Here is a 14574-nt window from a genome sequence, read left to right on the forward strand (position 1 = left end):
GAATGTTACGTGGGGGAGACAGGACGGCGTCTCAAGGACAGTCTGGGAGAACATTCACGAGCGATACGGATCGCAGAGCTCAATAAATCCGCCATTGCCGAGCACTATTGGGAAAAACACCAGATCTCCCCCGACAACGCTGTCATCCTTGACCGGGCGCATAGATTCTGGGACCGCAAGTGGCTGGAAAGTCTGTGGATTGGATCCTCTGGTAACAATAGTATAAACAGAGACAGGGGAGTTAGGCTTCACCCCCTTTTTGAGGCAGCGGTTTTGACAAGAGACAAACGTTTTAATTTTCCATGTGTCCAGTCCACTTCCGGTACAAGTGAAAGGAATGTTGAGTATGCGCCTGGTCATCCACGTGTGCCGTGAACCTGGTATTTAAGGATGTGTCATTTAAGTCTCACTATTACTGAGGAAGGAGGAAGACACCTCCGAAAGCTCTAGTGTTTTTTATCGTCTTTTTATCGCTTTTATATTTATATTTTAAAGCATTTTAACTTATTTAACTTTTGTTATAGTTTAGTTTTTTGTAAATGATTAAAAGTTTTTTGTAAATATTATTTTACAGTCTTTTCTATCATTTTATTTTATTTCATTATTCAACCAGTCATAAACGGTTGGCGTGTGTGTTTAAAATTGGTAGTATGAATAATCCCAACCTCAGAGGCCTTATTGCAGATATGGAAGAGGAGTTGTTGAAGCTAAACACAAAAAAGGTACTCATGGTGGATGTGATCTATCCAATCATATTAAGGGAGGCAGCAAAGGAGGTAATCAAGCCATTAGTCATAATTGAGAGCGTCCTTGAATTTAGGAGAGGGCCCTATGGACTGGAGTTGTAAGAATGCATCCCAAGTCCATAAAGGGGGACAACATAATAATTATAGACTTGTTAGCTTAACTTCTGATACAGGAAAAATAATGCAGTCACTGGTTCTAGATAGGACTGCAGGTTATGCTTCAGACAAAGCATGGGTTTGATAAGCAGATACTATGATGCAGTCTCAAAGAAACTGGATGCAAAAAATAATTCTGATATCCTATATTAGATTTCAGGAAAGCTTTTGATAGTGCCATACAAACTGGAGCAGTGTGGCATCAAGGGCAAGTTACTGCTATGGATAAAAGGATGGTTGAGTGAGAGAATGCAGAGAGTAGTTATCAATGGACACCACCCTTCGCAGACTATTAGTGGAGCTTCCCAGGTTCATTCCTGGGCCCATTTTTGTTTCCAATACAGGCAGTTCCCGCTTTACGAGTTCCTGGGTTTACAAGTTCTTTTTTTCAAGTATCAAATATCAACAAAATCGAAAATATGAACATTAACTGCAATAAATAAATGTGGTATTTCAAACACGCACGTAGATATACAATACAGTACTACTGTGTGTTAAGGCACACGAAAGCATCTCACTGACTCACATAACATAAAGTAGTTACCAAGCTGATATTACAAAAAAAGTGGTGGTGTTGCACTTCATTTTTGCTGTCGTGTGTGTGTCAGAAGTAGAAAGGAATCACCAAGAAAGAGAAGAATGATGATATCCAGCTCAGGACCCTGGGTTTGCCAAGCCCATACTCAGCAGATGTGAGCCTCTGGGGTAAATTGTCTTATTTCGTTGGAAACAAAATATGAGATCATAAGTTAACAGCAGATATCATACAAAATGAAACAGAAATGGCGATTAATATTGCTAATCAATTGCAGCTTGAGGTTTCTACAACTGAAGTCACTCATATGCTTCAAGCACAAGTGGAGAGATCCCAAATGAAGACCCCTTGAAATGACAAGTGCAGAAACTTAGGAAGAAGAAGATTTAAAGCTGAAACTCCTGTTCATTCCTTCACTCTCAAGGGACATGACGAAGCTTTTCAACACACATGAAAAGCAATTGAGATTTTCAAGTCACAAGATTCAAATTTTGAGCACACAAGAAAATTTTCTACAGATTAAAAAAATGCTTATATATGCTATCGCGAAATTTATAAAGAAAAGAGAAGACTGTCTTGGAAACAAATGAATCATGAAGCATTTCTGAAGACTACTCATTGTGTTTCCAACAAACCAGCAATGATGATGATGAGTAAAAATTCTTTAACACTTCTATGGCATAAATAATTTCGTTATTATTATAATTTGCTTGCTTTTAAAGGCTATGTTTTAATTTCTTTTGATAAATATATCATTGTTTAACCATAAACTACTGCTTTGTTGACCTTTATTTAACATTACGTGTATGGGAAAAAATTCACACTTCACGAATGCACGCTAGGAACGAATCAACTTGTAAGGTTGGGAACTACCTGTATTTATTAATTATATTGATGACATCAGGCTTAATATCCAAGTCTGCAGATGATAAAAAGGTTGGGCAGATGGGCTGCAAAATAGCAGTTAAAATTTAACCTTCAAAAATGCAAAGTACTGCATGTGGGTAGCAGTAACTCCAGAGTAATGTACCAACTGTGTAGTTCTACACTCAGACTAGTTGAAAATGAAAAAGAACTGAGGATAATTGTGCAGTCAGATATGAAATTCTCTGAGCAATGCAGACAGCCTGCCAGGACAGCTCATGGGGTTTGCCAATGATATACAGGACTTTTGCTAGTAGGGATAAGAGGTGATTATCCTATTATATGAGGCAATTTTATTTTGTTATTTGTTTTTTTTTTTGTTTTATTTTTTTTTTTAGGAGCATTAGCAACTAAGGCCATATTGTTCCGGGATATGCGGCAGTCATTCCCTGACCTTTCTGCATCCTCCGTATTTGGTGGTGACGGGCTCGAACCCTGGTCTAATCAAGAAGCGTGTGCTACGCACTGCTGCTCCTTTCCACCTGGCTATGGAGGTGCCTTATATAAGACAATGGCCAGGCCACATCTTGAGTACTGCATACAGGTTTGGAAGACTCATTTTTGAAAAGGCGCAGAGCTGCTGGAACAGGTACAGAGAAGGGCAACAAGACTGGCGAGGAGAATAAAAGGGGTGCTCTCACCATGATAGGCTTCAGTTCTGCAAATTGAGCCTGGAGATCAGGCACCTGAGAGGTGTCAGATTGAGGAGTTTAAGGCTTCGAATGGATTGAGAGAGCTGAATGCTGATGGAATTCTTTGTTTTGCTGAGATTTGTATTTATTTATTTCTTTAAATAAACACCTCAAAAGAAGACATTTGTTGATATTTCACTTGAACTTCTGTAGATGGAAATTTTCAGGAAATAGGTATAAAGGAAGGCTGTTCCAGAATACGGAAATTGAATGAATAAATGAGGAAGAAGAAAAGTTGGACAGTAAAAGGATGTTGATTGGTTGCAGCACTTGTTTGGACTGCTTTAGAAGAAAGAGTGCGAATTATAGCAGCTAATTCAGAAGAATAGTGCCCATAGAAGTATCTATAGAAAAGGCATGCAGCAGAAACAGAACATCTATGATACAGAGTGAAGAGACTATTGCAGATGAGTCATTAATTAACCTAATTATCTTCTTCAGGATGGAATCTGGAAGCCTGAGAGAGTTTTGGGGACACTGCCCCAGATGCGGGAAAAATATTCCATGGTAGGGCAGAATTGAGATTTCATAGAGCGAACAACTGTTTGGAAGAAATGTAATGCCGAGAGCACAAGAGAACACCGTTTTTTTTATGCACTGGAAACAATATTTGTAATGAGCTTATGCCAAGAGAAATTAGAGTAATCTCCAATAAAGATATATGATCTTGCTTAGAAATCAAAGTGTCATAGAAGATAAGCCTAGGAGCAAAATAATAAAATAAAATAAATAAATTTTCTGTTTATACTCCGGGATGACCAAACGGTCAGAGGAGTTCACAAGATAGACAGAATACAAGAAACAGCACCATATTCAGTAGTCAACGGCTTGAACCCCGGTCACTCAAGGCAAGTGTACTTATGCACCAGCACGCCTGACCACTAGGCTACGGCGGCCCCTCCTTTTTGCGAGACATATAAGATAGGACTGAGTTTTAGAAGGACTGAAATCAGTTAAGTTATCTTTGCCCCACTGTAAAATTACCCAGAGATCAGCATTTAAAGATTTGGTAGTGGATAATTGAGAAGTTGAAGCTGTTTGTGCAGGGCAAGGTTTCTCTAACTGGAAGATGGAATGCAATATGCTATCACCAGCAAAACTATGGATAGGATTTCCAGTCAACGGAAGAAGGTCATTAATATACAAGAGGAAAATAGTGTGAGAAAGAATCGAACCTTGGGGAACACCAGCATTAGTGGAGAATTTAAAGTCAGCCATCTACTATCACCCACAGCAAGCAGTCAGAGAAAAAACTGGATACCCAATTACAAAAAAAACAGTTGCAAACCATAAGATGGAAACTTATTTAGACCTTTATGCCAAACATGATCAAAGGCCTTTGAATGTCAAGGGCAACTGCTTGAATTTCACCAAACATTTTTTAAAACAATGGAGATCTCAATTAACTGCCAAACAAACTATCTAGAAACCTTCCATCTGATCAATGATCAGCAATATGGATTCCTTCACTGTCACTCCATTGAGCAACACTGAAGGAATCCATATTGCTTCATTGAGATTTCCACTACTTTAGAAAGAATACAAGTGCAATTTGTCGATAATTGGGTGGGAAGGATTTGTCACACTTTTAGGAACTGGCTCAATATGAGAAAACCACCTTTGGAATAAAAAAGTGAAAAAAGATGACACAGAACAGTAGTATGCTTAGGAGCACGGGTTGTGAGAACAACTGTAAAATATTATCAGGATCTGGAGCTTTCTTAGGATCAAGAAAGCTCCAGATTTTGATCAAAATCCTTCTGATATCCTTTTGATCGAAGATCAAAAGAGGCACTGAATGGAGTGTACTGGGAATAGTGGGAAGTGGTTTACCAAGGATATCAATACAAGTTGGAAGAAAAGTAGGATGCTAGCAGGTCAGCTTTATCATTAGCTGAAGTGGCAATAGTTGGGAACATACACGGGAAAAAGTTGTAGCCAACAGCTTTGGCACGAGACTAGAATCCTTGACTACCATTTGGTCAAGAAGCAAGTTTTCTACTCTTAGTCTGTTCAAAATCTAGTTTGGACTGATTGCTTTGAAATGCTTTACAATCGTTGCAAGATTTGATGTAGGCAAGAAATGAACCTGGAGATTTGAAAACTATCCAATTATGACATGCAACATTCTTCTCTTGAACAGCCTTAAACATTTACCGGAAAGCCAAGGTAGATCGAAACCAAGGTAAGCTGAATGCTGATAAAGGACGAGATTTTAACATCTCGTCCTTTATGTGGAATAAAGGCTTTCATCTCTACAAGAATAATTTCACTGACATGATCTGAACTTCAGCTCAGATCGTATCAGTGAAATTGCAACTTGAGTACCTGCACACAAGCCTCATTTTAGGAACGACGTAGATCTACTGGAATGAGTACAGAGAAGGGCAATGAGATTGGTCAAGGAAACAAAAGTGTGGTTTAAGAAAGGCTGCAGTTCTGCAAAACTGCAGTATCTGGAGACTAGGCACCTGCGAGGTGATCTGATGAGATGTATAAGGTTTTGAGTTGATTGAGCAAGCTGAATGCTGATGACATTCTCTTGCTCCAACTACACACAACAGGTTTGCCTTCAGTCAGCAGGTGGTTGATTGTTGGAACAAACTTACATCTGTTGTTGTGGAAGTGGATAGCTTGAAGAAATTCAAGGAAGTACTAGACAAATTATTGGAAGGGATGGACAGTAACAGGCTGGAAGGGATGATGAGGGAAGACTTTTTTATAAACTTGCTTTCATGCATCATATGCCAGTACTTATACTAATAATAATTAGTATATGTACTGGCATATGATCAAAATCAAAAAAACTTAGAATTGTTCAAAAACTAAGTGAATAATTTGGATAAACATGTAATTCATTTTACATTTTGGTGAGAAATGGAAAACTGAATAAAGTACCTAAAGATGCCATAATCTTAACTTCAGATCTTAAACTGTAAAACACCCTAAAAGCTGCAATGCATTTCAAGTATTTCCTATGTACAAACAGTACATAGGAAATACTTGAAAACAGAATATCACATCCAATTAGGTTACCAACCATACTCAACACCAGGGGTGGGCAACAGCCGGCCCGCGACGATGTTGAATCCGCCCCCCTCGGTAAATGCATAAATATAGAAAATCCATACCTGACTACACTCGCCGTAAACGTTCGGCTTAATTCGGTTCAATCGGGAATCGCGGCCAGTACAACAGTAACCAAGTGATTCTACGCAGCGTCAAAGAGTTATTTCCTAATTATTATTGTAGCATCGATCGAACGAAGTTCCTTTGGGTTTGACTTCTTATTGAAAAAAATAATATTGGTGCGAGATATTTTATGTTTTATGCCTTTTCTAATTATTACAATTTTTAATTTAATATAATTTATAGCCCATAAAATGAGCCAATTAAAAAAAAAAAGAAAAATTGATGCCGAATGCCGCATTTTCAATGATAATTGGACATTCAGATATTTTTTTTAAAAATACATTAATAATTTGGTAATTCAAGTAATATAACATTTTTTAGGTTCTGATTTTTTTTATTAAATCGTTCAATCTATTCCGGCCCGCATCATGATGGGAAAATTTCATTCGGCCCGCTGACGAAAAAAGTTGCCCACCCCTGCTCAACACAGAGTATGAGTACTCTTTTTTGTCTTTAAAAATAGTATACACTTACTTTTTTTAATTTTAATACTAAAAGTACTCTTTGTTAGATTTAAAAATTTCACATTCTCCGAACAGATTAAATGTCAATTATATTCATTTCAAGCCAGATGATTACACATGAATGTTTGTATTTGTTGCAGAATCTGCTTTTGGTAAAAATTTGAAAATTGATGACAAACAAAGAAGAGCAAGTAGTATTCCCAATTATACAATGGTTTATCAAGGTTACACATTTTGTGTTTTTTTTTAATGTTTGAAATATTTTTGTGTTGCCATTAAAATTTGTTTGAGGTAATAGTTTATATTTTGTTTTGTTTTGTAACATAAGAATTACCTAAATGCAAGTTCAACAATGAATTAGAGGGGAAAAAAAACAAAAAAAAACACTATATTTAAACTATGCAAATCAGACAAATGAAACGTGTGAAACATGCCCGGCAATTCTTGCAATACACCCAACAAAGGTAAGGCTGATTTAGATCAGCATCTGTTGTATTTGAAGCACAAGATCTGCATACAAGTAGCCAGCAGTTCAGGACAAACTAACACATTTTTTGTTCCTCAAAAAATGGAAGCAGAGTAGAAAATATTAACTGCACAAGCAATGTTGGCCTTTCATATGGCAATTTACAACCAAAGCTACAAATCTTGTGATTGTTCAATTAATTTATATCATTGCTTGTTAAATGATTCATAAGTAGCATCAAAGATTTCTTCTCCTAGAACTAAAATAGAAGCAATTGTAAATAATGCATCGGCACTCAAATATCAAATGTGTCTGAGTTTTCATGTGGAAGTCTCCAGGGTTCCCCCATATGCCAGTCTTCTATACTGGGCTGAACCCAAGCCAGCCGCTTGTGTAGCGTAGGTTTGTGGAAGTGCAATGTTTGGAAGTGTTGCTCTGTTGTAGGCATGCAAGCAGGTGTTTAGCAGCCAGGGTGGCACCCAATGCCTGGTCAAGCACCTCCTGACTCCCATCCAAAGCCACATGGAGGCACACCTGTTTCTACTATCAGTGGCTGTTTCTGGCATCCACAGAGAGTATCTGTAGGCACTGAGTGGTGTTAAAAGAAGTTTGGAATGGATGGGAAAAGAGTCGAGTCAGAGAGGGGATGAAAGAGGCATCCCCTGGAGCAAAAAGAGAGAAGTGAAAGACAGACTAAAAAAAATATGAGAAGGACAGTGGGTTGATTCCACCCCAAAAATCAGTAGGTCCACCTCATGATGGGTCCCCGTAGGGGTTGAATCCGATCGTCAAAGAGTTATGTTTGTTATTTGGTTTTTAGGAGCATTAGCAACTACGGCCATATTGCTCCAGGAATATGCGGTGGTCATTCCCTGGCCTTTCCGCATCCTCCGTATTTGGTGGTGACGGGCTCGAACCCCGGTCTAATCAAGAAGCATGTGCTACGCACTGCTGCTCCTTCCCACCTGGCTACGGAGGCGCCAACCGCCAAAGAGTTAGCAAGTGTCTTCGTACTAGGCTAAGGCCTGATTCCCACTCAGCTTGGCTGAGTCGCTTATTTTATCCCACCTACCATGGGGTCAGCAGTCATGATCTGGAGTGTCTTCCGAGTTCAGATGTCATTATCTGTGGGTTCATTCTGTTTGTAGTTTCACTAAAATATAGGTGGAGCCCACAGGCGGGTCATGTCTGGTTAGGATTCCATCAGGCATCATTGCTGCTTGAAAACACGTTCAGCAAAGCTACAAAGTTTTCCCTTGTTTGTATGAGTAACGGTGCCTGTTTCTGTGCATATGCCTCAGTGAGAATTTGAAGAGGCGTTCACGGGTCCTGGTAGATTATATAGGCAAAAGTATGTGGTGTGCTGTCTCCAACATATCACAGGTGCAGTCAGAGGTTTGTGCTAGCCCCAAAGCATGGAGTTTGTCGTTCAGGCTTCTGTGTTCGGTTAGTAGGAAGAAAGTCAAAAATAGACTTGGTATGAACCATTTGTTAAGCTGTTTGGAGTGTTCCTGTACTGTAGGCATGTAATTATGGGTGGTTCTACACAGCGGGTTGGCATCGCAGGCAGTCTGCCAGAAGGAGATCAGTTCACATCTGATTCTTTTCTTCTCCTCTTAGACAGTATTGTTCAAGTCCAGAATATTATGTTGTTAACATTACATGGGAGGTTCTGTCTTTTGTGGTATATTAAATAATAGTATGCCACTTCAAGGTGAATGTAGTGGCAATGAACTCATTAAAAGCAAAGTTAAAAAGAATAGAGGATTCAAACATTTCATATGTAAGTGTATGCACGGATGGATCGAATCATGGAGCAATAAAAATATTTCCTGTTTTAGTTCAGTACTTTGAAAAGGAATTTGTAATCGAACATAGATTAATAGAAAGAAATCTGTTTGAGATGAGAAAGCCGAGACAACTTGTGATTTCATTATAATGATATTACACAATTGTAATTTAAAGGGTAGATGTATCACTTTTTACAAGAGACAACTGTAAAAACAAAAAAAACAACACAAATTTTGGTGGTACAGTATTGAAAGCAGAGGTACAAACCATGTTTTCAGCCATTTACAAAACTCATTAGGTAAAGATTTGATTTGAATAGGACATCAATCCAGCATTTTAAACAACTATGTTCAACATGCATTAGATGGTCTACCAATCAACCTAGAGTCAAATCATTTTGAAAATTTATAATTATTTCACAGCATTCACAGTTCGCACAGAGATTGCGATTTTGGTAGATTTGTTGATGTGAAGTATCAAAAACTATTATTTCACTGAAAGACCAGATAGTTGTCATTATTTCTTGCAGTTAACAGAGATTTACAATTATACCCAGCTCTGAAATCCTGTTTTTGGTCACAAAATACTGAAATGTTCTTTAATGAGTTTTTTTCTCTTTTCCATGCTCTCTATTTATGAGTAAAACAATTACATTAAAGAGTTGAAACTACAGATAACACTCATTCAGTTTATTTTTAATGAAAATTACTAATATATTGAGATCTGTAAAAGCTTCGCTAAAGGAACTTTAGGTAAACTCAAGAATTTCTTCTTTTAAAAGTTAAGGAAATCATAAGAAATAATGATGATCAGTTTAGAACCAATGCATTAAAAATGAATTAGTGTATGTATACTACTGTGGCATTCAGTATTTAAATTTGTGGACATCCTCTTTTGACGATTCATAGTTTTTAAGTGGAGTGATTTCAGCACTAAGCTGACTTGGAATGACATTAAAAAAAAACATCGAGTACTTGAAAGGAATGGTTGTGGATACGATTAATTCCCTATTGTTTGACCAAAGCATAAATCTGAATAGCTTCTTGGTAGAAATAGGAGATCAGGAATTTTCATTTTTTTTTAAATTTCGACGATGTGCTAAGATTTCTGTTTTTAAAATACTGTTCATTTTTGAGCGTGCACACAGCACGCTCAAAAATGAACAGTATTTTAAAAACAGAAATCCTAGCACATCGTCGAAATTTAAAAAAAAATGAAATTTTTGTTTTGCGATACCAGCTCGCAATACAAATTTGGAGAGTTTTCAGTTTAATGAAAAGCCAGTGGGCGGATGCAAGAAACAGACTTGTGCATATGTTCATCATCTAACAGGATTCTGCTATCAGAAGTGTGGCAAAATATCAATTTAAATAAAGCCAACGTGTATTACAATTATACAAATATTACCACTACACTTTTTGTTTAAGCCCATTTTTATTAATACCTGCTTCTTATATTGAAATCTTGTATTTTTACATTGTGATCACAATAATCACTAAAATGATTTCGTAAATCTACATCCAATAAATGACAAAAACCTGCATCCACATTTTGTAATGAAATAGAAAACTTTTGATTCTATTGGCGTTACATGCTTTGGCGGTTATTCAGATTTCACATCTCACCATTCTCGACTTCACCGGTAGATAAATAGCATTAGCTAAATAAAAAGCTGGTCAATATACAAACAAGAAAGTCCTCAAGTGAAAATACCGCGTTGTAATTTCTTACTAAACAGGAAAAATATTGCTCATACTAACCTTATCAAACGACCACGAGTCCAACGAAACTCCTCCTTTCAGAGCTGTAACAAGGGCAGTATTTAGCAGTAAAGAAGTAAATAAAAGAAACATTCGTAATGTACAACTGTGAAAAAACATGTTTCTGTAATAGATGATGCAACTATATTTCGAGAGTTCAGATGAGAATTAGATATAACAAGCTATACAAAACGAACACGACACGAAAGTGAAAAAATTTGTTGGCAAATATGTTGCCGCACGGAGATTGGTTATTACGCAAGGATGAAGGTTGTCGTTGCATGAACCTATTGGTTGATATCGCAATGTGGGGAAACACCGTGACGCCACGTGGAAAACGTTCATCCGTTTACGAAAACAAATGCAGTGAAAATATTGATTAATTAATATTAGTAGAAAAATGATGCAAAGCAGCCAGGAGATTTAAGAACGTTTTTTTTTTTTCATATCAAGGAAAAAAATAGCTAGAAGTAATCAAATAGGTGACAACCTTCCCTCACTCCACTTTCCCATTTCTGTTCAACCACCTTGTATAGCATGAACCTCAAAAATCGAGACGACGTATGTACCCAGTACAGGTTGAATTTTTAAAAATTACGTTTTTTTTTTTTTTCAAGATTATGCACACAGCTAAAGTACTCAAGTGTATTTTATTATTTTTATTCGATAATACAGTACATTCGATCCCGATAATCTGCACACAATCTTCACTAAGTTTGCACACGACACGAAGGTCGGCAGAGTGATTAATATTACTGCCAAATGATCTAAAAAGATCACAGTAGACTTTCAGAATAACGGCACCTTCGGGGATTCAGGGTACCGTTATTTTGATTTTTCCGTTATCTAAAAAGTTTTATGTTTAATATATTTAATGCAGAAATAATGAGGCTAAATAAGAAATAGGGGGATTACGAATGCAATTTTATTAGCTGCACATAAAAAACATAAATATGTTGACGATCCAATCTTATATTCTGACATAAATACACTCCTACTTACGCCCCGTTCTATTTTCTTTATAATATCAAGTTTAGTCTCTGCGGGAGCATAATGGTATCATCACCATCCTCCCCACACCGGGTGGAAGGGTTCGCTCCAGTCGATAACGGTTGGAACTTTTAATGGCTTTTTTAACTCCGTGGCTGAGTTAGTCGGTCTCAGGCGCTGACAGCAAGATTCCCCTCCCCAGAAACTGGGGTTTTTCGTCCAGCAAAACAGGGAAATCCACAAGAGAATGGCAAAACTCCAGATCTTGGGTACTAGTCCATATTTCGACAGATGGACAGGAAAAAAGCAGTGACTGGCAGTCCACTCACTGATTTCCCCGCCATTGTCCTCCTAGGTTGATATGCCTAGGACGTTTTTCTCCTCAATTGCCGCTGTTTTTAAATCCGCAACTCGTTTTCCGATTTTAAAACAGCGGGATGGGGGCGATAAACACCTTTCCTAGGCTAAGAACCCCCCACCTCGACGACACAAAACAATCAGAAAGAAAACGCTTTCATGATAATCACCTATTCACTGAACTCGACCGTACACTCATTCTGTTCTACGCCCACTGCGCAGAGACAAGTGGTACCCAAATAATGGAGTTGAACACACGCAATTTGCAGACACAATACACATGGATATATGATTAACTTTCCAGTTGACCCTAATGAAATAGTTTTCATTATATCAAGTTTGTCACAAGGTTTTAATGTTGTTCTGCTTGTCTTCTCTGTATGAGGTTTATTAACATTAGGAGCCATAGTGAGGGATTTTTAATTTAAAATAAATGGAAAACACCGGTATAATCGTGATATCAGTACAGAATTCACTTTGAAAATGGCGAACATAAACAAATACAATAATCACGTGACGTGGTTTTCTTTTTCTTTTTTTTTTCTTTTTTTCGGCACTGCAAGCCATCTGCGCTGTATGAAAACATCAAATTTAAAAGTGCCGTTAGCTGGCACTTTTAAATGACCCGGAAAGGAATGAGCGGTTATTTCGACAGTCTACTTTCTACTATATATATTCAGATGGACAGAGAAGTGGCAACGGAAGTTTATTTTTAGAAGCAATGAACAGATGAGGTGGACAGTGTTCTTTTTTTTTCTTGCTAATGTATAAGATTGTTTCAATCCATCATTTCCCAGGACTTATAATATCTTCCGTAAAATTCTCTGTTTTCCAAGTGACATATAGCAGCTGAAGAAATCTTTTTGTGCCGTTAGCATTAGTATAAGCATATGATGCAAGAACGAAAGCTTATATAGGATTAGTTCAAAAAAAAAAAAAAACTTCCCATTTCACCCATCCATTCACTCCAAACATTTTATTTTATTTTATTTTATTTTTATTATTATTACCATAGAGTGCAAGAAGGCCTGAGGCTTATGCTGCACCAGCCAAAACAAATTCCCGAGTTGCACTTAGAGAGGCAGAGAGCAAGAGTCTTGTACATCTCCATCAGATCACAACGCAGGTGCCTAGTCTCCAGACACTGCAATTTGCAGAATTTAAGCCTTTCTTGGTAAGAGCAACCCTTTGTTCCATTCACCAATCTAGTTGCCCTTCTCTGTACTCGTTCCAGCAGCTCTACATCCTTGCTAAAATAAGGCCACCATAAGAGTATGCAGTTTTTCGTCCAGCAAAAAAGAAACAAATCGACCATGGAAGAAAAGCAAATAACAGACATAAGACACAGCACGGCAGATGAATTTAATTATTCAGTGGCCTAAAAAAAATTACAAACCTGTATGCAGTACTCAAGATATGACCTAACTACTGCCTTATACAAGAAGATAATCACATTCTTATCCGTGCTAGAAAAATATCTGAAATCATTGACAAGACACCAGGAGAACACATAAGACAGGTCTGAGTTTTAGAACGAGTGAAATCACTGTTATCTTTGCCTCAATAGTGATTTTTTCTTAAGATCAGCATTTCAGGAATTGAGAAGTTGAAGCTGTTTGTGCAGAGCAAATTTTCTCAAATTTAAAAGTGGAAAGCAGTATGCTTTCATCAGCAAAACTGAACCTTGTTCGCTAAGGTTCATTCTTTCTTCCACACTTTAGGATATAAGAGACGTGGTGTCACACAGATATAAGGAATAAAGAACTGGAACTTAAGAAGTACAATGTGTTCAGGAAGGATAGACAGGGGAGGAAGGGTTATGCTATTAGTTAAGAAACACATAAATTCTAAGGAAGTGAAGCAAGTCGCCATCGCTGGACAGTGCAGTGTCGAGTCAGTTTGGTGTGACATAAGCATTGAGAGATCAAAATTGAGAGTAGGAGTGTGTTTTAGGCCTAATGACTCTGATGAGTATAATAAGAAACTGGACAGGGAAATAGAGGGTGTGTGTGTGTGTGTAATTTGGTTTTTAGGAGCATTAGCAACTAACGCCATATTGCTCCAAGATATGCGGTGGTCATTCCCTGACCTTTCCGCATCCTCCGTATTTGGTGGTGACGGGCTCGAATCCCGGTCTAATCAAGAAGCGTATGCTATGCATTGCTGTTCCTTCCTACCTGGCTACCGAGTCGCCATGGAAATAGAGGGGGCCAGTAAAACAGAATGTCTTATAATGGAGGATTATAACTTTCCAGATATTGACTGGACCTGTAGATTGCTCACTAACACACTAGCAAGGCATTTGTGGATTTATTGGATGATTGTTTTCTACATTAGCATGCTCGGGAGGCAACTAGAGGGAGTAATACTCTTGATCTGATTATCAGTAGTGATTAGCATTAGTAGAGGCATATGATGCAAGAAAGCAAGCTTATTCAGCATCAGTCAAAAAAAAAAAAAAAAAAAAACACACCAATCCCATTTCACCCCTCCGTTCGTTC

At 37.7% G+C, this 14574-nt stretch overlaps 1 protein-coding gene across 1 annotated transcript in view; it reads right to left on the bottom strand.

The window, feature by feature from the left end:
- Window positions 1-10934, bottom strand: part of wbl (endoplasmic reticulum protein 29-like protein wbl) — a 99946-nt gene extending 89012 nt beyond the window's left edge. Inside the window, exon 1 of the mRNA XM_090369029.1 lies at window positions 10727-10934. Coding sequence (XP_090225155.1) covers window positions 10727-10846 — 120 coding nt within the window. The 5' untranslated portion in view covers window positions 10847-10934. The remainder of the gene's footprint in view (window positions 1-10726) is intronic.
- Between the last annotated feature and the right edge of the window lie 3640 nt (window positions 10935-14574).

Source organism: Mastigoproctus giganteus, chromosome 2, assembly GCF_048544385.1.
Source record: "Mastigoproctus giganteus isolate SK-2022 chromosome 2, ASM4854438v1, whole genome shotgun sequence".
Taxonomy (NCBI): Eukaryota; Metazoa; Arthropoda; class Arachnida; order Uropygi; family Thelyphonidae; genus Mastigoproctus; species Mastigoproctus giganteus.